Source organism: Sceloporus undulatus, chromosome 6 (assembly GCF_019175285.1).
Source record: "Sceloporus undulatus isolate JIND9_A2432 ecotype Alabama chromosome 6, SceUnd_v1.1, whole genome shotgun sequence".
NCBI classification, from domain to species: Eukaryota; Metazoa; Chordata; class Lepidosauria; order Squamata; family Phrynosomatidae; genus Sceloporus; species Sceloporus undulatus.
Window position 1 is genome coordinate 136,485,092 of NC_056527.1, and position 20,342 is coordinate 136,505,433.

Genomic DNA, 20,342 nt, shown 5'->3' on the forward strand with positions numbered 1-20,342 from the left:
CTACCGGCGTCGGCTCCGGGTCGTGGGGAGCTGCCGAAGCGGAAGCGCGGGCCTGTTTGGACGGAGAGCGCTTCTTGTCCTTCGCCTTCGGTGGATCGGTGGCGGGCCGATCCTTGGAGGGTTTAGACTTTTTCGAGGCAGGGTCACGACCGGGTTTGTCGTGGTGCCTCTTCTTCCCAGGCCTGGGAAGCTCCTCCGCTGGGAAGAACGGATTGTCCGGGAGGTCCAGGAGGACAGCGGCCGCTGCCGACGACGAAGGCCTTGGGGACTTTTCCCCTTCCACAGGCCCAGCCAGCTCCTTAGGCTTCGGGGCATGGCGCGATGCCTTGGACGCCTTGGAGGATGAAGGCGAGGCGAGGTGGACCTCCGACTCGGTGGCCTTCTTCAGACGTGAGCCCTCCGATTTCCCCGCCGGTTTGGAGGTCGGCTCGGTACCCTCAGTCCCCAACAACTTGTGGGGGCGCTTGGAGGGTTTGTCGGTGGCACTGGGCGGTTTGGAGCCACGGGCCACATCGGAGGTGATGGAAGGGGTCCCGACCGGGACAGACACCATGCTGGGAACGGCGGCTCTCCCAGATCCGACGCTGGACACACTGGCCCGAGAAGATGAGGCGGGGGGCGCCGAAGGCGGGACAGAAGATGACTGCGAACCTCCCTCTTGCACCTTCCCCAGGGCAATCGCCGAAGTGAGCCGGGACTCACGGTATTTCCGGGCCTGGGACGAGAGAGATCTGCAGAGCAGGCAGGCCTTGGTGTCATGGTTCTTGCCCAGGCACAGCAGGCAGGAGGAGTGCGGGTCTTGAGCGGGCACCTTGCCCCCGCAAATGTCGCACTTCTTGAAAGGGAGACAAAGAGTGGTCAAAATACAGTCCAAGGTCAAAAAGCGAAAGTGATTCCAAGCAAGCGAAGCAAGCGAAAGTTCCCTGAAGCAGCTAGCGTGGCGGAAAAAAGGAACTGGGGAAAAGAGCGGGAAGGCAGGGGCCTTATAACGGGTGGGCGGAGTTAACTCTGCCCAGTGATTCCAGTAGGTTCCGAGCAGCACTGCGCAGGCGCAGTGAAACCCATTTGTATGATTCGCAGAGACCACGAAGAAGAAAGAAATTTTCCTTGTCCAAGATGGGCAATGGAATTAATAGCCTTTGACTTAATATTTCCTCAGTTACAGGACATAAGAAAGCAGAAATAAAACCTGCAACAGCCTACCTTTCTGGTCACTGAAAAAGTTCAGCTTTTAATCACCCATTTATCCCATTTTTCCTCCTATAAAGGTGTTTGTTTCCTTGTATTTCTGCAAACTTGGAGTTTTGCACACATTAGCTAATACCTTCCCTCTTGTGGCAACGGCTGGTAACGTTTATGGATAAAGAGTCGGAAAAGTTAACATATTGGATAATTGCATTTTTTATCACAATTCTTCCGTTACAGTTGAGTTCCAGTTTAAGATGTGATTTTCGGAGCTATCCAACAGGTTGCTTTTGTGTTGGAGTAATCTGAAGTTAATGGCCATCATCCCAATATGGGATTGGATGAGGTTAAAGCAATGCCAACAACTGAGATAAGGGCAGAATTATGCCTCTGCTCCGATATAGTTGGAAAAGACCAAAATCAGGATGGAGGAAGCTTGTCCAAGGATGCACCTTGCTCAGAGATCTGTGAAGACAATTGCACAATTAAAACAACCTAAACAGGCACCTTGCCGGCATTAGGCCCATGAAAGGGAATGGATGCTATGATGCTAAAACTGGATGGAAGACTGGAGTCAAAAGACCAGCGAGACTTATCCCAGTCCAATGTGATCCGATAGCTTCTTGACCTGCCAATAAACAAGGAATTACCTTCTTGCCCTCTTTAATCAGGCAGTAAATGAAACCCAAGAGATATTAAAGGGCAGCCTCTTTTGGTCTTGCAAAAAGAGACGGGGAAGCGGGATAATTGGAGAGCTAGGCAATGGCTGGATTTCATAGGCTCTTCTACCTCCAAGGGTCATTTTCTGCTTTCATTTCCAGTGTTTATCTAGCATCTGGAAACCTTTGCTCTGCCTCTATGTTCGTAAGTCTATGCAGCAGCCCATTGTTGGGCCCATTTTGCAGAAGGGAACTGAGGCAGAGAGTGGGGAATCGGTTCAAGATCAGGCACTGAGTTCATGTTAAATAAATGTGTAAAGAGATCTTGTCACACTTTTGAGACGAACTGAAAGAACGAAGTTGGCAGCATGAGCTTTCGTAGGCTTCAGTCTGCTTCCTCAGGATCGGTTTACAAACTGATTTTAACATGGCTGTATCTTTGAATTCTACCACCATGGTAAATAACAATAGTTTATTTTACTTAGACCTGAGGAATTTGTAAAAAGTCAGCATGGCACAGTGGTTTGAAAGCTGGACTATGATTCTGGAGACCAGGTTTGATTCCCAGCTTGGCCATAAATCCCTCTAGGTGACCTTGGGCAAGTCACACTCTCTCAGCCTCAGAGGAAGGCAATAGCAAACCTCATTTGAACAAATCTTGTCAAGAAAATCCCATGATACGTTTGCCTTAGGGTCAATAATGACTTGATGGCAAGTAACACACACAAGTACAGTGAGCCTTTGGTATCTGCTGGGGTTTGGTTCCAAGATCCTCCATGGATACCAAAATCCATGGATGCTCAAGTCCCATTATATACAATGGCATGGCAAAATGGTGTCCCTTATATCAAATGGCAAAATCAAAGTTTGCTTTTTAAAATTTATATTTTCAATCCATGAAATCTGCAGATATGAAATCTACGGATATGGAAAGCCATCTGTAATCTGTAATCACCATACGTAGAACTACAGTACTAACGGTTTATATGTCACCTACCTATTGTCCTGCTTTCCGTATCTTCTAGTTTCTATATAAAAATTGCAAGTGCTATTAAAGAGACAATACACTGGTACCCCGGGATACGAAGTGCGCCGCGTTACGAAATTTCCGGGTACGAAAAAAATCCATTAAAATAATTGTTCCGGGTTACGAAGGTATTTTCGGGTTACGAAAAAATTTTTGGTGCTTTTCGGCGCTTTTTCCGCACCAAATCGCGGCTTTCGCTATTAGCGCTATGGGGCTTCGGCTTGCGAATGCTTTTCGGGTTACGAATGGCGCCGCGGAATGAAAAATTCGTAACCCGGGGGAGCCCTGATAGCAGAAATGGCACGGGGGCTAAAAATGCCCAGAGGGGTTATTTCTGTTTTATACCAGCTAAAAGCAAAGCACTAAAAATTAACAACTGCTGACATCTGGTGGACATCTTAGTTTTAACGTGCTGTAGCTTTCCTAACATTAGTGCAGTGGGCCCTTGGTATCTACTGGGATTTGGTGCCAGGACCCCATGGATGCCAAAATCCATAGATGCCCAAGTCCCATTATATACAACGGCACAGTGAAATGGTTCTCCTTATATAAAATAGCAAAATTAAGATTTTCAAGCTGTGAATAGTTAAATCCTAGGATAAAAAAAATCAGTGGATATAACAGGGCTGACTGTGCTTTCCCCAGATATGTTGGACTAGTGAGGGGATCCTAGGAGTTGTAGTCTGATATATCTGCCTGCCATCAGGATGGAAAAAGCTGACCAGGAACGCTGGCATTTCTAATCAGGTCACTTGGTCCCTATCCTAATACATTCAGCGATGTGTCCCAAAGACAGCCATCCATTTTTGCTGAAAATCAAAATTTGTGACCTGTGAAAAGCAGATAAACTCCGAAAACCACTATTAGGTTTTATTTTGTTGTGACAAATATGTCATGCAATAGTGAACATACCTTAGCTTTGTCCAAAACCAAACAGGCTGGGGTTCATCAAAAGAAAATCAATTTTGATGCTGAAGCTGCTAAATCCACAAAAAAATGGGAGTGCAAACGTAGTGGTGTGAGTGTTGGACAAGGAGGACCTAGGGACTAGGGTTCGAATCCCTGCTCAGTGAGTGACCTTTGCACATCACTCTCATTTGGGTCTCAGAGGAAGGAAATGGCAAACCCCTCCGAACAAACCTTTGTAAGAAAACCTCATGATAGGTTTTCACCTTTGTTGCTGTTTGTGCCTTCAAGTCATTTTTTTATTTATGGCAACCCTACCTTGGGGTTTTCTGGGGTGAGAGTGTGTGACTCACACAAGGACCTCCACGTCAAACATGGGGAATCAAACTCTGGTCTCCAGTGGTAATCAAATGCTCAGACCACTGCGCCACACTGGCTGTTGTAAGTTAGAAATGACTTCAGGGCATACAACAAAATTAGACTGAACTAAATTAGCTTGAACCAAAGACAATGAACCATAGAATAAATGCCAGCTATTTAAAAAGCCAGAACTCACATGCAAATGTAAAAATGCTCTTGAAATAAGAGGGTATTGTATGTCTGAGTTTTGGTACCTAAATTCTAAACTTATCAAAGGGGAAGGGGGGAGTCTTTTAGCTCAGCTCAAAAATCATGGTCTATTCAGTTGTTTGTGCCTTCATTTCCCACTGAGGTGGACCCTAGACTAGGAAACCCATTGTAGTCAATGTTTTGGAGACTTTTAAGCAAGCCCAAAATCAAAACCAGCAGGAAGCAAGTTAAATTGATAGGTAGCACTTTGACCTTTGAATGCTTAAAAATGTAACTAGATGAAAAGCTCTGGTTTCCTTTTAAAGTGTAGTGAACTGAAAATAACCAAAGTCCATCCTCAGTTTACATTTCATCACCATGTCCACTTCATTAGTTGTTCAGGAACATTCAGCAAACATTACTTTGTCATGGAGGCATTAAAAAAAATGCCTAAATACACCAAAGGGATCAGACTCCATCTGATCTTAGAAGCTAAACAGGGTTCAGCCCTGCTTTGTACTTGGTTGGAGAGCATCACCAAGTATTTGTAGGCTATATTTCAGAGGAAGGACTGGCAAAACCCACCTGAGCATTCCTTGTGTAAAGCTCTACCCCACCATAAGTTGATGGGTGACTTGAATGATGCCTAAACACAGAAAGGAAAGTACAGTATCTCTTTGGCTTTTTATTACTTTGGTGCAGGAATTGTCAAGCATTTAAATGTTCTTAGAGCAACTGCTAAATTGCGAGGTGCAAGCAGTGTTGAAAAAAGCTGGAGATTCCCTAAACATTGACTCATGTTGCAGCCCAAGCTTACAGTGAGAACTTTTTACTTCTATCACTTTTAACCACAGCAATTGTGATGTTCTCTCCAACCAACATTGAAGTTGGTAGGACTAGACTAATCCTTCCTGGCAGTTTTATCTTAAGATTCCTTGGCCAACAGTGGCCCAAGTTGCTTGTGAAGGAGCAATTCATTTTGCTGTTACCAATACTTAACCATGCTCAATATAGAAATGGTATCTTGACCAACAGCAAGTTTATGGGTAGGGGGTACAAATCTGTGGATGCTCAAATCTCATTAAATACAATAGCATAGTGAAAGTGCCCCTTATATAAATGGCAAAATAAAGGCTTGTCTTTGGGATTTATATGTTTAATTTTCAAGCTGTGGATACTGTAACCTATTTTCTGTCCATATCAGCTTTGGCGTCAGTGTATCTACTCCTGCGAACCATGTGTGACATAGTATTGGACCATTGGCATGACCCTGGAAAACAGGGTTTGAACTCCACTTGGCTATGAAACCCATTGGGTGACTTTGGGCAAGTCACATTCTCTCAGCCCAGAGGATGGCAATGGCAAACTCCCTAGGAAGAAACTTGACAAGAAAACCCCATGACAGGCAAGTTATATATGACTTGAAGGCAAACACAAGAGGCATACCCCACCCCATTGAAATACTCCGCCACATTTACCCATAAACTACTTTCACCTTGAGTACTGAAGTGCAGAAAAAGTACATCTAAGATTTTCCTAGATCAGAAATAAAGAATTCAACACAAGGTTTTTCAAGTTGCCAATTAAATAAGTTTTATTTATTGGGACTCAAGTTTGAATTTGAACATTTTACAGTACTGGTAAAGTGCAATGTTTGCCTTCCCTCCCTGTGCCCACGTTCAATGTATCAAGAATGCCCTTGTAATTGAATTGAGTCCGTCTGTTCTGTAGGCAGCCCACAGAATTGGAATGCCATGCTTTAATACCTCCTCAATGGTTGGTCCAGAAGATGCCCTCCAGATGGAGGTGCTCCACCACCAGGGAAACCTCCAGGCATGCCTCCTGGCACCCACCTGCACTCTGGTAGAGCTTGGTTATGATAGGATTGCAAACCGTTTCCGCCCTTCTGTGATGCTCAAACTCTTCCTCCAGCCGTCTGCAGATACAAAAAAGGGAATCATAGAATCATAGAGTTGGAAGAGACCACTAGGGCCATCCAGTCCAACCCCCTGCCAAGAAAGGTAGAAGTTCACTACTGGAACAAGATTTGCTTAAAACATAGGACGCACTACCATTTAACATTAGGCAGGCTTGAACTGCAGCAACTTCAGGATAGGAACCTAAAACCCTTCCAAAATTGGTCCACTCAAGCTCTCACATGAACACTGCCCACCTTCCTGTAAGTTGTGTTCTATAATTTAAGGGCAACAAATTTCTCTCTACACTGGTACATATTACAACTACAAGGGCAAAAAGGACTTGTTTAACCAAGCACGAAGTGGCCTTAACTTTATACACAGCATTCTAAAGTTATGCTCCACTGCCAAATTTGGAGATCACAATACCACTTAAGAATGTTTATGCAGGATTTAAACAGTCGCTCAGACATCCAAGGAAGGTGCTTACCATCACTGGACTGCAGCCTCTGGTGGAAACTACGAATGGTTTTGGATCTCTTTCATCATTGCAACTGCACATTCTACTTATTTTTCAATCAACTGATGGTCATTTCTAGTCTGTCCTGCCAAACCATCAGAGCATAGGGAATAATAATAATAATAAGAATTGGTTTTATTAACAGCTATTCCAAGATCTGCGGTAACAGCAAGTAGCTATTACAAGTAAGCTATTTGCCCCACAGTCTGGGTACTCTTTAGCACCTCGGAATCACCTGAGTAGCTTGGGCCCTTTTCTGGTCTGAACTCCAACTGTGGTTTGCAGTGAATGCGCAGTACAGGCATTTAACCACTGCGCCACAGGGCTCCTATATCTTAATAGATAGATATAGAATAGATAATTAACTTACGTATTAGGGAGAATTAGTTTATTAAAAACACTTCTTCGTTACTTTCGTGTTAACAGTATACAAACCTGATTTTTATCCAGCCAGTTGATGATCTCATTACATTTACCAAAATCTTCTGCTGTCATCATCATAATTTGCCTTGCAGTTTCTCATTTCCACAGTAGCCTTCATTTAAAAGCATAGGATTCCAGAATTCTTGGATGACCCTTTACACGTTGTTTTTCATCCTCACCTTGTATTTTTCAGCTTCCTGGACCATGCGCTCAATATCTTCCTTACTGAGACTGCTTTAAAAAGAAAGTACTTGTTATTTCAGTAATTTAAACCAGATCATTTTCCTACAGAACTGCTATGAGAGCATCCCAAAGACTGAAGCAAAACAACCTACTCAGAAAATGCTAAAGTTAGCCATACAGAAGCATAAACTGGCTGAGATTAAGAGGTCTTGGTATTACAATGTTTATATTTAGAACTGCCTAGATGAAGGTAGACAAAAATCAACATGATTTTTACAACTTCCCAGAAAGCTGCCCAACCCATCTCCAACCTTCTTACCTTTGTCATTGGTGATTGAATTTGTTTCCTTGCCAGTGCTCTTACCACAGCAGACACATTAGGATGCCATTGGCATCAATATCAAATGTTACTTCATTGAGGAACACCCTGGGAGCTGGAGGAATGCCAGTTAATTCAAATGCCCACAGTTATGGTCCTTTGTCATTGCTCTTTTCTCCCATAAACCTGGAAAAAACAACATTTACAAACTTTAGTTAAGCAGAAAACTATTCCAACTACAGCACTTTGAAGCAAACTGGACACAAACTGGTCGCCAGACATCCAAGGAAGGTTCTTAAGCCACATAGGTCTTCAACCTCTGGTGAACTACGAATGGTTTTGGAATCACCTTCATCATTGCGATCAGAACCTATCCTGTCCAGTCATTAGCAACAACTTAGCAGCTTCCTCAAAATAGGATGCTATATAGATTTTAATAGTTTATTCTGTTAGATCCACTATACATTTGGATAACCCAGAATGAGTCACCAATACTTGTTTAGTTCTTTATCAACCTCCCTGAAGCAATGTACCTCTCCATACCTGAATAAGCACACGGGTTGGTTTCAGAATACGTGGTGAATGTCTGGGTCTGCTTGTGGGGATTGGGTGTTTCGTTTGATCAGGACAGTCATGACACCTCCAGCCGTTCAATACCCAGGGACAAAGGAGTAACACCAGCAACAACAATCTTGACGTTTTCTGACTTGTCGCAAGACAAATCGCAGCTTGAACAGCTAAAGATAAAGAGGGAAAAAAGGAAAACATAAATTATGCATGCCAATCATTTTTTGCTACCCTAACGTCCTTTTTTTATTCGCTCAGACATCCGAAGGTTTGGACCATCATTAGCTTCTGGTGGAAACTGCGAATGGTTTTGGAACAAATCACAGGGCAAACAGCATCAATTTTTGGTTCCTAAACATATGCCTTAATATCACTGAAAACTTGAAAAATATGAATGAAAACCAGATTCAACATAACTAAGCATGAATTGTCTTATTACCTGCACCATAGCAACTGCTTCATCAGGGTTGATGCTCTATTGAGTTTCTTTTCCGTTGAAGAAATCCTGAAGCAGTTTTTGGATCTTGGGGATTCGGGTGGACCCGCCAACCAGCCACAATATCATGCACTGAGATTTATCTAGCTTGGCATCCGCAGAGCTTTCTCCACAGGATCCAGAGTACCACGGAACAAGTCGGCATTCAGCTCTTCAAAGCGAGCTCTGGTAATTGAAGTGTAGAAGTCAATGCCTTCATACAGTGAATCGATTTCAATACTGGCCTGGTGCGGGAGGAAAGGGTACGCTTCGCACGCTCACAGGCAGTGCGAAGTCGGCGCACAGCACGCTTGTTCTCACTGATGTCCTTCTTGTGTTTCCGCTTGAACTCAGCATGAAATGGTTGACCATTCGGTTGTCAAAGTCTTCCCACCCAAGTGGGTGTCACCGGCAGTTGATTTTACTTCAAATATACCATCTTCAATGGTAAGGATGGAGACATCAAAAGTGCCACCACCCAGATCAAAGATCAACACATTTCTCTCAGCACCAACCTAGAGCACAAAAGAGAACAGTGAATAGTTAAGCAAACAACAACACCAGTACACTTGCTCTCCCTTGTACTATGTTGTCTTTTCGTACTTACTTTCTTATCCAAGCCATAACAATAGCAGCAGCTTTTTGGCTCATTAATGATCGGCAAATTGAGACCAGCAATGGTTCCACATCTTTTGTAGCCTGCCGTTGGGAACGTTGAAGTAGGCTGGGACTGTGACCACAGCATTTGTAACAGTCTGAAAGAAACAACAAGTTTGAAAACAATTTGTGAATCAAAGAAGAAATTCTTCTTCATAAAAAACAAACTTTACACGGCCAATCATGACAACTCTTACCTTTCCCAAGTCGCCTCAGCAATCCCTTCATTTTGGTTAGCACCATGGAGATATTCTTGGATAGAAGCTTTTTGTTTCGCGTTGTACTCGACTTGAACTTTGTGCCTGCCTGTCATCACCACGTAAAAGGCCAGTGTTTCATGTCGGACTGGACAACAGCATCATCAAATCTGCGACCGATCAGACGCTTTGCATCTAGAAAGAGATTGCAAGTAAGAGTTCGCTGTCTTTTCCAGCATTTTCTACATTACTTTAAAAGGGCTTGCTTTGTTTTCTATCACATAGAGCTGAAGGGCGGGGTATTATACCATAAATAAATGATCTAGTGTGGTTTATAAACACAAGTCACACTCAGATGTGTTGCCCTCTGGGTTACCATAGATGGGAATCAAAATCTCCAGGTGCATTTGACTACAACCCAGCAGCCCTAACCAGCACAGCCAATGGTGAAAAGACAGTACAACAGTGTATGAAGTGATGGACTATCATTTTTGTGAATTACCAAGCGCCATTCTACCATTCACATCAGTAGTTTCCTGGAAACTTACAAATGACTAGCAGCTAGGGGCTCATGGATCACCTCTCTCAGTGATAACATAAATATAATGATAATAGTACCTTAATGCCACTTTTGTATGTTTGTAATTGTACAGTTCTAAGTGCTTACAAATGCTGTGGGAAAATCCTAAGAGCAAGAACAACTTTCCAGTACCTTGCAACATCCCAGAGACACCCACCCTTATAAGAGGGTATATCAACTATAATTTGGGAGGGTCTGAGAGCATTCAATTCTGCTGCCTTTTGAAAACAAATAGTGATTGAAAGACATGATCTCAATCTATCACAAAGGTTTAAAAGTTCTCATGCTATTTAATCAGGAACTGCAAACCTAAATGATCATACATCCCTCTCTGCCCAGATGTAATACAGCAATGCAGCTGTGACCACAGTATCCTTACCAAAACAGTGTTTGTGGGGTTCATTGCCACTTGATTCTTTGCAGCATCGCCAATTAGCCTCTCCGTGTCAGTAAACGCGACGTAGCTTGGCGTGGTCCTGTTACCCCTGGTCATTGGCAATGATTCCACCTTGCCAGTGCTGGAAGACACCACACAGGAATAGGTGGTGCCAAGATCAATCCCAACAGATGGTCCCTTCGACATTGTTTTTCCTGTGAACACATTCAAGACAGCCAAAGCTTAGAAACAGAGCAAATTTCAGGACATTCAAATGCAAGGGGAAAGATGAGTGGTCAGCACTGCGAGACACCGACCCCAGATATTCCTAGAGAATCTGCAAATAAAAGTCAGAAGCTGCAAATGAGAGTATCGTCATTTAATATGGTCACTGACTGCAATAAAACAAATGCACCATTAACACCAGTTAAAATGAAATTGAGACATGCTGCAGTCTAAAAAGACAAGTTTCTACAGTAAAAAAAAAATCTACATTTAATAATAATAATGTGATAATTAATGTGGTAGCAAGAGTTTTAAAAGCTAATTATATTAATATATACCTACACACACATATATGAGTTTTTAAGTACACACATGCACATTATAGTATATATATGGCCAGTTTTAAAATTATATGTTTGAATAATATAATAATAATAATAAAATAATAATAATAATATAGATTTATTTATAGCTTGCCCAATCATGTAGAACAGGATGGGTTACAACAATAAAGAAATACAATATAACAGGAAACTACAATACAATACAATCTAATTAAAGGTGAATAAAGTACAAGATTGCAGTATATATATAAAAATACAGCAAACATAATCCAAAATCCAAAACATAGCAATGCAAAGTACAAAACCCAAAACCCGTAACTTAATAATAAAGTAGAACAAAACCTATTAATCTAACTAACAATTCCGATCTCCCTTGGTAGCGATAACTATGTGTAAGCTGCGCTGAGAACCTTTAGGGCTGAAGAGCGGGGCTAATAAACTATAAACACAAACAAATAAATAAATTAATAATAATGTGAAGTTGAACATCTCCATGACAATTTGAAATCATCCAGGCACTACTCCTGCCAGTTAGTGTATTATCCTATAGATCTCAATGCTTCTGGCCTTGCGTGACTCACTAGCGCCACCCAACCGTAGGCAGTGAGCCTTAAAACCCACATGGCCGAACTGGACTGCACCCTTCCAAAGGCGTCACCATGCGGCTGGCCGCGTGCGCTGGCGGCATGTGTGGGATTCTGGGAAAGGATGCTGCATGGAAGGGGAGGAGCCTGCCCTGCTGCCTCGGCCACGTGTTCTGCTGCACACCGGAAGTGGAGAGAACATGGGAGGGAGGAAAAGGCAGACAGACAAGAAAAGGAAGGAAGGCAAAGATGGGAAGATGGAGGGAGGCCTGACCCCTTCCTCCCGCACCATTTTGCTACCAGCCTTCTTATGGCAGTGCCCCCACAACTGGGTCTTTTAAGGGAACTTTGGACTTCATCTCCCAGAATGCCTGACTATTGCCAACGTGGCTGAGGCTTCTGGGAGCTGAAGTCCAAAAGCTCTTAAAGCACACAGTATGGGGATGGATCGCTGCTTTTTGGGAACTGGCTTTGGAGGGGGGAACAAATGGGGCGCCTCTTCCCAAATAAATATAATACAATAAAACCAGGACTGAGGAGTTGCGGTGATTTTGGGATATTCCATGGTCCTACTTCAGCGTAAGGCATTTTTACTCCTACTCCCCAGCCCTGAAAAAAAAAGAGGGGAAGGGGAGGGACCAGCATTAATATGGCTTTTGCCTCTGCCTTCTTATCCTTTCGAGGCAAAGAGATAATTCAACACCTTAAACCACAATTCAAAATCACCGGGAGACGCGGGCTGAGTATTATTCAATAGCTCTCAATGCCTCTCTTGAGAAAGGAGGATGAAGCCCTCCATCCAGGGATTTAGTTTTATTTTTGGAGATTTTTCACTGATTCAACCATCTAAGGCTGAAAACATATTTGGGGGGGGGGGGGAATCCCCAAAAGCAAACCTGATTTGCTATTTTATAAGGGACGCCATTGTACTTAATGGGACTTGAGTAGGTAATGGGGGGTGTGGTGTCCTGGAACCAAAACCCAAAGGATACCAAGGGCCCACTGTACAAAATTTGGTGGTATGGAAAAAGTTTAATATAACTGCCCTTGTTTTAACACATACATGAACCCAGTGGATCCAAAGACCCACTGGATAGTAAGAGGAAAGGTGGGGGAAAGGGGCCTTTTGCTACTGAAGAGGAAGCCCAATTGCACATGATGGAATTTGCTTTTTGGGGGAGGTGGGGAAGCGCCCCTATTCCTAAATATAAAGGGGAGGGAAGGAAGTCGGATCCATGTGGCTTTGTCTGCTTCCCTCATGGATTTTCAAGCCTATCTCCTCTATTAATTCTTATAAAGTCAAAGAAAATCATCCCCAAAAGTGCAGTATGTGGAGGGGGAGCCAGGCACCCACCAAAATACATGCAAAGTGAATTAGCAGCCTCCCTCTTGCAAGGGAAGAAAAAAGGGTTTTTTAAACCGGCAGCCTTCTTCAAATGCAGCCATGAAAGAGGGAGAAGCCCAGCCGCCTCCTCCCTCATGACCCCTTCAGGGCAGGAACAGCTGCAATTCAGAAAAGGAGGCCAAATGTAATCCCCTTAAGCGAGGTTTAGCCCCATTTCTCCTCTTAATACAGCCCTGCCGCCCTATAAAGCCGCCCTGTTTAAAATGAGAGCAAACTCGTATCTGATGTCTAATTGAGACCTGCAAGCCGCTCTGAGGGAGCCTTTATGGCTGAAGAGTGGGCTGTATGTACAGCAAGTAAGTAAATACTAATATAAAACATATTTAAAACTACTATACAGTGGCCCTTGGTTTCTGATGATGGGGTTTGCAATGCTCAAGCCCCATGAGATGCAATGGGAGGGCAGTTAAAATGGCGCCCCTTACATAAAAGGGCAAAACAAGGTTTGATTTTTTACAAATGAATGCACGTTCTTGGGAGATTTTCCAAGCCGCAGATGCATCAATCCCTGGATGTGGATGGATATATGTGGATATGGAAGGGTCCTCCTCCTCCTGGTTTGTTCCTATAGGAAAAAGAAAAAGGGGAGGGGAAATTCCTGTGAGGGGTCCCTCCCTCTTTTTGTAAGCACCATTTTGTTTCCTTCCTTGCAGCACATGGGAAAAAAGGACAAGGTCACCTCTTTATCCTCAAAACTGGATGAAAGCATCGCCATTGATGCAGTGTGGTTTCTTACTATTGACTTACTTACTACGATTAGCACTGTGTAAATTTACGCAGCACTGTATCAGCTAAAAATAGGTTAAAACAAACCTATGGTTTACATGCTACAGAAGTAATTAAACAATTGCTACATTTTAACACTCAAGGCAATAAAACTAAATTAAAATCAACCTTGGGTAGCTTCATATATAATGTCTGGGACACTGCCAGTAACACATTTGGATTGAGCTCAGTTTTAAGGCTGAAGAGGCGATGGGATTGCCTCCTTTCTAAGGTTGAAACAATGCAAAATGTAAGACTGCGCCTACCTGTTATCAGCTTTTTTATGGCAAGGGTGTTTGGGGCTACCTTTTTATCCCCAGGCTAAAACAAGCCTAACGAAATGTTTTAAGAATGGGACAACCAAAAACCCCCCAAGAACCATTTGTGTTCCTTCCTTTCTCCAGCTAAAACCAATGCAGAATGTAGGCACCTTTCAGCCTTAAAGATTTGATTAAGAGCCTTTAAAAGGAAGCTTTGAAAAGGCTAAAATGCCCCTAAAGCACCATTCAGTTTCGCTCTTTTCAAGGCTATAAAACCTATATGAAAAATGGCTTTTAAACCAGGTTTATCCTTTTATCCTCAGACAGATTAAGCCCTTATAGCTTTATGGAAATAACAACTGAAAGGGTTTTTCTTTTTTGCAAAAGGGGCCATTTTGTTTCATAGGATAAACCTCTGCCCTCAGCCTTTTAAAAAATGGCAAAGGATAGTAATAATAGTATTAAATTAAAAACTATCTTGTGTCTCCTTTTGCAAGCTAAACCTAGCAAAAAAAGTAGTCAGTCCCCAGAACTTAGGTTTAAACCTCGCCTTCAGCCCATTTAATACATAAATTAACATATAATATGTAATGTTACTTAATAGATAATATATATACTTATGATAAAGTAATTTATGATTTATATGTTAATTTATAAATAAAATGGGCTGAAGGTGAGGTTTAAACCAAAGTCTGGGGAGTGAAATTGATTATATATATATATAGTTTCCTTTTTTGCAAGGAATTATATATATTAGATGTATATTTATATATTTAAAAAGAAAATACATATATAATATAAATATTATATAACTTGATAATAACTTCATATATAAATGTAAAGGCAATTATTATAAGACTTAATTTAAGCATGAAAAAGCAAGATAAAAGGATATATATATATATGTATATTAATGCAATACTAAATATTGGAAGCAACCTTAAAACGTATCTTAAACATTCATAAAGTGTATATTGTAAAGCAAAGGAAAGCCAATAACTTAGTTAAGCCAAAGCGTATTAAATCTATGTAAGGCTATAAGGAAAGAGGAGAGTTATATAAAAGAGCGTTACCTGCTTAGTCCGCAGCGGACTTTGCTTTATGTTCAGTATTAAAAAAAGACGCAAATCTAAACAGCACCGCAGTCAGAGAGGAAAAGCCACTTCCCGAGGCGGCGCAGGGGTTTATATAGGGCTTCAGAATCTTCCAGAACGGCCACACCTCTTTCCGGCCGCTGAGCCAATCGCGTCCAGTTTTCCCCGCCTCCTCCAACCAATGAGCGCGGTGCGCGCCCTGTGACGCAACAATGGAAAGGGAGAGCGAGTGACTCAACCTGAGCCGGCCGGCTTCGCCTTCTTTCCTCCTTTCTAGAACTTTCATTCCCTCCCAGCGTGGAGTGGGTGGAGATTGTTCCACCGGGAACCAATCAGATGCCTCCCTTTTTGCATAATCGGATGGGGATGACGTAGCCGCAGAGTTCTTCCCCCCCTCCCTCCGTTGAGGGAAGGACCAATCGCCTCGCGGGATTTGGTTCTCTTATTTGCATAATATCCGAAGGGCGGGGGAGAGAGAAGAGTACAGAGTGCAAAAAGAAAAGAAAAAAGAACAGGGAGGTGGGCTTAGTGGGGGAAGAGGCGTCCAATCACGTCGCCGCGCGGGAAGACGGAGAGGGGAGCCGACCAATCGGGTGGCGGGTTACCTCAGCGAGCGGGAAAGGCGTGGGCGGGGCTGAAGAAGATGGACGAAGAGGCGGTTGGAGACAAAATGGCGGACTAGTGGTTGCTGCAGGGCTCTGGCTAAGAGCCAAAGCGAGGGTTAAATAAGGACGCTTAGGTCACGCAGAGGCGGAAAAGAGGCCTCAAACCACCGCTGAGAGAAATATATCCCTCAGGGAAAGGACTGTACATTTAATTCTTCCTTTGAACACACTCCCAGAGGCCAAATATGTATAAATCCCGAAATAATAAGTCTTTTTTGTCCAAGGCGTGTCCTCCATTTCAGCTTTTCTCTCCAGGACGAATTCCAAAAGGTCCTCCATTTTGTGCAGAGTGAATAAACACATCTATATTAGTGTCTTATTCTTATATGTATTTGTATCCCACTCTTCTTCAAAGGCTTACAACAGTAAAAAAAAAATACAATAAAAACCACACAATTTTAAAACAAAACATATAAAATAGCATATTAAAGTAGCATTAAGTTGCAAAAGTCAATACTAAAATTCAATTTAAAATCCTAAAAGGATTAAAATGGTTGGCTTCAGGCCCTTTCCGACTAATGGCGACCATTTCTTCGCATTGGCATCCTCTGAGGCTGAGAGAGTGTGACTCGCCCAACTGGGTTTACGTAACTGAGCCGGGATTCAAACCCTGGTCTCTCCAAAGCTGTAGCCCAACGTTCAAAACACTGCACCACACCGGACCTCTCTTTTGGGGGTTTAGGCTTTTTCCCGTAACGTCCGCGTGGCGCGGCTTTCGAGTCGTTTCTGACTTAATACCGATCCTAAGATGATCCTATCATAGACTCATAGAATCGTAGAGTTGGAAGAGACTGCAAGGGCCATCCAGTCCAACCCCATTCTGCCATGCAGGAACTCTCCATCGAAGCATCCCTGACAGCTGCCCATCCAGCCTTTGTTTAAAGACCTCTAAGGAAGGAGACTCCACTACACTCCAAGGGAGTTTGTTCCACTGTCAAACAGCCATTACTGTCAGGAAGTTCTTCCTAATGTTGAGGTGGAATCTCTTTTGCTTTAGCTTGCATCCATTGTTCCGGGTCCTGTTCTCTGGAGCAGCAGAAAACAAGCTTGCTCCCTCCTCAATGTGACATCCTTTCAAATATTTAAACAGGGCGATCATATCACCTCTTAACCTTCTCTTCTCCAGGCTAAACATCCCCAGCTCCCTGAGTCGTTCCTCATAGGGCAAGGTTTCCAGACCCTTCACCATTTTAGTCGCCCTCCTTTAGACACGCTCCAGTTTCTCAATGTCCTTTTTGAATTGTGGAGCCCAGAACTGGACACATTATTCCAGGTGGGGCCTGACCAGAGCAGAATACAGTGGCACTATTACTTCCCTTGATCTAGACACTTCTATTGATGCAGCCTAAAATCGCATTGGCCTTGTTAGCTGCCGCATCACACTGTTGACTCATGTTCAACTTGTGGTCTACTTGGACTCCTAGATCCCTTTCACACATATAAGTCTCCTTAAGCCAGGTGTCCCCCATCCTATATCTGTGCATTTCATTTTTCCACCCTAAGTGCAGTACCTTACATTTCTCTGTGTTGAATTTCATTTTGTTAGCTTTGGCCCAGCTTTCTAGTCTATTCAGGTCATTTTGAATCTTGATCCTGTCCTCTGGAGTATTAGCTACTCTTCCTAGTTTGATGGCATCTTTAAATTTGATAAGTATGTCCCCAATTCTGTCATCCAAGTCACTGATAAAGATGTTGAATAGCACTGGGCCCAGGACAGAACCCTGTGGGATCCCACTGGTTTCCTTGATGAGATTTGTTCGGAAGGGTTTGCCGTCGCCTTCCTCTGAGGCTGAGAGAGTGTGACTTGCCCAAGGTCACCCAGTGAGTATGCATAACCAAGCCAGGATTCGAACCCTGGTCTCTCCAAAGTCGTAGCCCAGTAATTCCCAAACTCTGGCCTTCCAGGTGAATTTGGACTTCAGGATCCCCAACTATTGACCAAGATGGCTGAGGCTTTTGGGAGGTCCAAAACACCTGGAAGGCTTGAGTTTAGGATTCACCCTCATAGCCCAAAGCTCACATCACTAAGCCATGCTGGCTCTCTTTTTTGGAGTTAATACTGTCACCTTTCCCCATATTTTATTGTGGGTTTTTTGGGCTATGTGTCCATGTTCTAGAAGAGTTTATTCCTGACATTTCGCCAGCATCTGTGGCTGGCATCTGAAGATACATATATGAGATATACGGTTATCTAATTGTATATCTCATATATATATATATATATATATATACATACATACATATATATGTGAACTGAATATATATGCTCTTCAGATGCCAGCCACAGCTGCTGCAGCGCTCTATAAATAAATATTAATAATAGTGATAACAATGAAAGCATGTTTATTGTTTCAAAGGAAAGGAAGTCTTCAGCCAGGGCGACCAGACATCCTCCTTTTTTTTAAGACATGCCCTCCATTTCATCCTTCTGTCCAGAAGGAATTCCAAAGTGTCCTCCATTTTGAGCATGACTACGAAGCAGGGGTTGACTTTTATATTAGTGTCCTTGCCTTTTGTTTTGTCATGCCCTACAGTTTCCTTGACTGTCCCACATTTTGTGATGCTTTTCAGGGCTAGGACATCCCCATTGAGTTCACACTGATTCTTCCTGCTTTAGCACATGGCCAAAAGGTCTTCTTTGCACAGAAAAGCAGTTTTTAAATAAGCCCGTTGCTAGGTTCTGGCATGAAATCCAGGTCCATGGATCTGTCAAAGAGCCAATAATGTCCAATTATTATTATTATTATTATTATTATTATTATTATTATTAAACATCTCTTTCCTGGCTTTGCTTTTTGTCCTGTCTTCCAGTGCCGAGATGAGAAACGTGAGCGCAAAAGGAATCTGCTAATACTGGGAGCCTCCATGAAGAGGAAAAGTAACTTCCTTACTTGCAAGAAATGTAAGGTTAAAGGACCTGTTTATTCCCTTTGACTTTATCTGGAGAGGAAGTGGCTTAGCAAGATTCTTGCGTAAGGGAAAGGAGAAGGCTCATTTCTGAAATTGTTCACATTTTTGGTAGGATTAGTCCCCAGAAAGGAAGAATAGTCCTGGGGTATAAGGTTGGTAATCCAAAGGTTGCTTAACAGAGAATAAACCCCATTGAGTTCACACTGATTCTTCTGAAGAAATAGGTTTAGGGTTGCATTGTAAGCCAAAGTGAGTTCTGGCTGTAAAATTCCTCTCTGCAGAGAAAGAGAGGTTTCTTTTGTTTTGCTGTCTTTCATTTCAACCCTGAAGAAGACTGAAAATATACTGATATAAAATGGCTTCAACCCTTTTCTGAGCATCTTTGCTGGCTTGACAGTTTCTGTCTGCCTTAATGTTTAAACCCAGAGGAAATAACTTCAGTAGTGATAGCAATAAATAGTTGCATTAAAAAAACACACACAACAACAACCCTGCTTTTTATGTTTGCTTTCAGTTGTGCAGCAAATGTTACATTTTTTTACTCTCACAACTGTTACAGCTTCATTTCCTTTTCCTCTTTTTCTTTTTAAATAGGGTCATCCTCCTATTGAAGAAGCTTAATGGTTGTCAGAGAGGGAGGTTTTCTTTTAAGGCCTGGGGGAGGGAGATTCTTTTTGCTGGATTTCTAAAGGCAGGATCTGTTTATAACTGCTAACAAGGCACTGTGGGATCTGTTTCTACAATTATTTTTCACCTTACAGAACTGTTTGTTCAATGCCACAGTTGCAGCTGCTCTTGGTAATTTTGCCTGAGCAGTTATCTGCTTTCAGGTTTCTTTTTGAGGGTGTTACAAGATTGAATAGTGTGATAGCCCAGGGTTGCTGATGGGGTTAGGTTTATATAAAATGTGGCAGGCCAGCTAATAGCCCTGTGTCTTGTGACCTTTGTGTCCCATATTGTTTGCCTTCTTTCTCCATTTGCTCTCTGCAAACAGATCTGTTTATCTGCCATCTGCAAATAATGCATCATGCAGCAGAGGAACTGGTCTGAAGTCTGCAAGAATATGTACCACCTAAAGCTCTTTGAAAAGGTTTTACAGAACTCCTTGGTCTTTAAGAGCTTGTTCCCACTTAGGATTTGATACGAATTAAAATAAAACGCTTTTAATAAAATCGAATTAAAATAACACAGTTGTTATCCCGCTTTCAGAATCGCTTTATTCATCGTTCCCATCTGCTTGTTTAATTCGGATTTTTTACCTGCAAGCGTTCAGTAAGCGTTCTCACTTGGCATGAAATCGGTGTTTAAATAAAGCGATTCTTCTCCTCCATACCTTATTTGGAGTTGTCAATCAATACTACGTCAGAATGACGTAACGTTAACCCGCATTATTCGGAATCGATGTATCTGTGACATCGTTTCCATCTCTGTGACCGTTTCTGATTCGATTTATTTTTGGCGGTTTTTTTTTTAAATGAACCAATCAAGGCGCTTAAACGATCACATGTCATAAGCGCTGTCTGCCTTATTATATACATTTTCCCTCCGAAT

At 42.6% G+C, this 20,342-nt stretch overlaps 1 protein-coding gene and 1 non-coding gene across 2 annotated transcripts in view; both read right to left on the reverse strand.

The window, feature by feature from the left end:
- The window catches only part of LOC121933997 (ubiquitin-associated and SH3 domain-containing protein B-like), a 31,454-nt gene extending 20,708 nt beyond the window's left edge, over nucleotides 1–10,746 (reverse strand). Inside the window, exons 1-6 of the mRNA XM_042473976.1 lie at nucleotides 10,543–10,746; nucleotides 9,099–9,244; nucleotides 8,345–8,424; nucleotides 8,221–8,230; nucleotides 6,180–6,262; nucleotides 5–112 (exon numbers count right to left, since the gene is read on the reverse strand). Of these exons, the coding sequence (XP_042329910.1) occupies nucleotides 5–112; nucleotides 6,180–6,262; nucleotides 8,221–8,230; nucleotides 8,345–8,424; nucleotides 9,099–9,244; nucleotides 10,543–10,746 (631 nt within the window). The remainder of the gene's footprint in view (nucleotides 1–4; nucleotides 113–6,179; nucleotides 6,263–8,220; nucleotides 8,231–8,344; nucleotides 8,425–9,098; nucleotides 9,245–10,542) is intronic.
- On the reverse strand, nucleotides 6,704–6,796 carry LOC121935834. Its single transcript, XR_006104861.1, has one exon. It is a non-coding gene; the product is annotated as a small nucleolar RNA SNORD14 (small nucleolar RNA).
- Nucleotides 10,747–20,342: the final 9,596 nt, after the last annotated feature.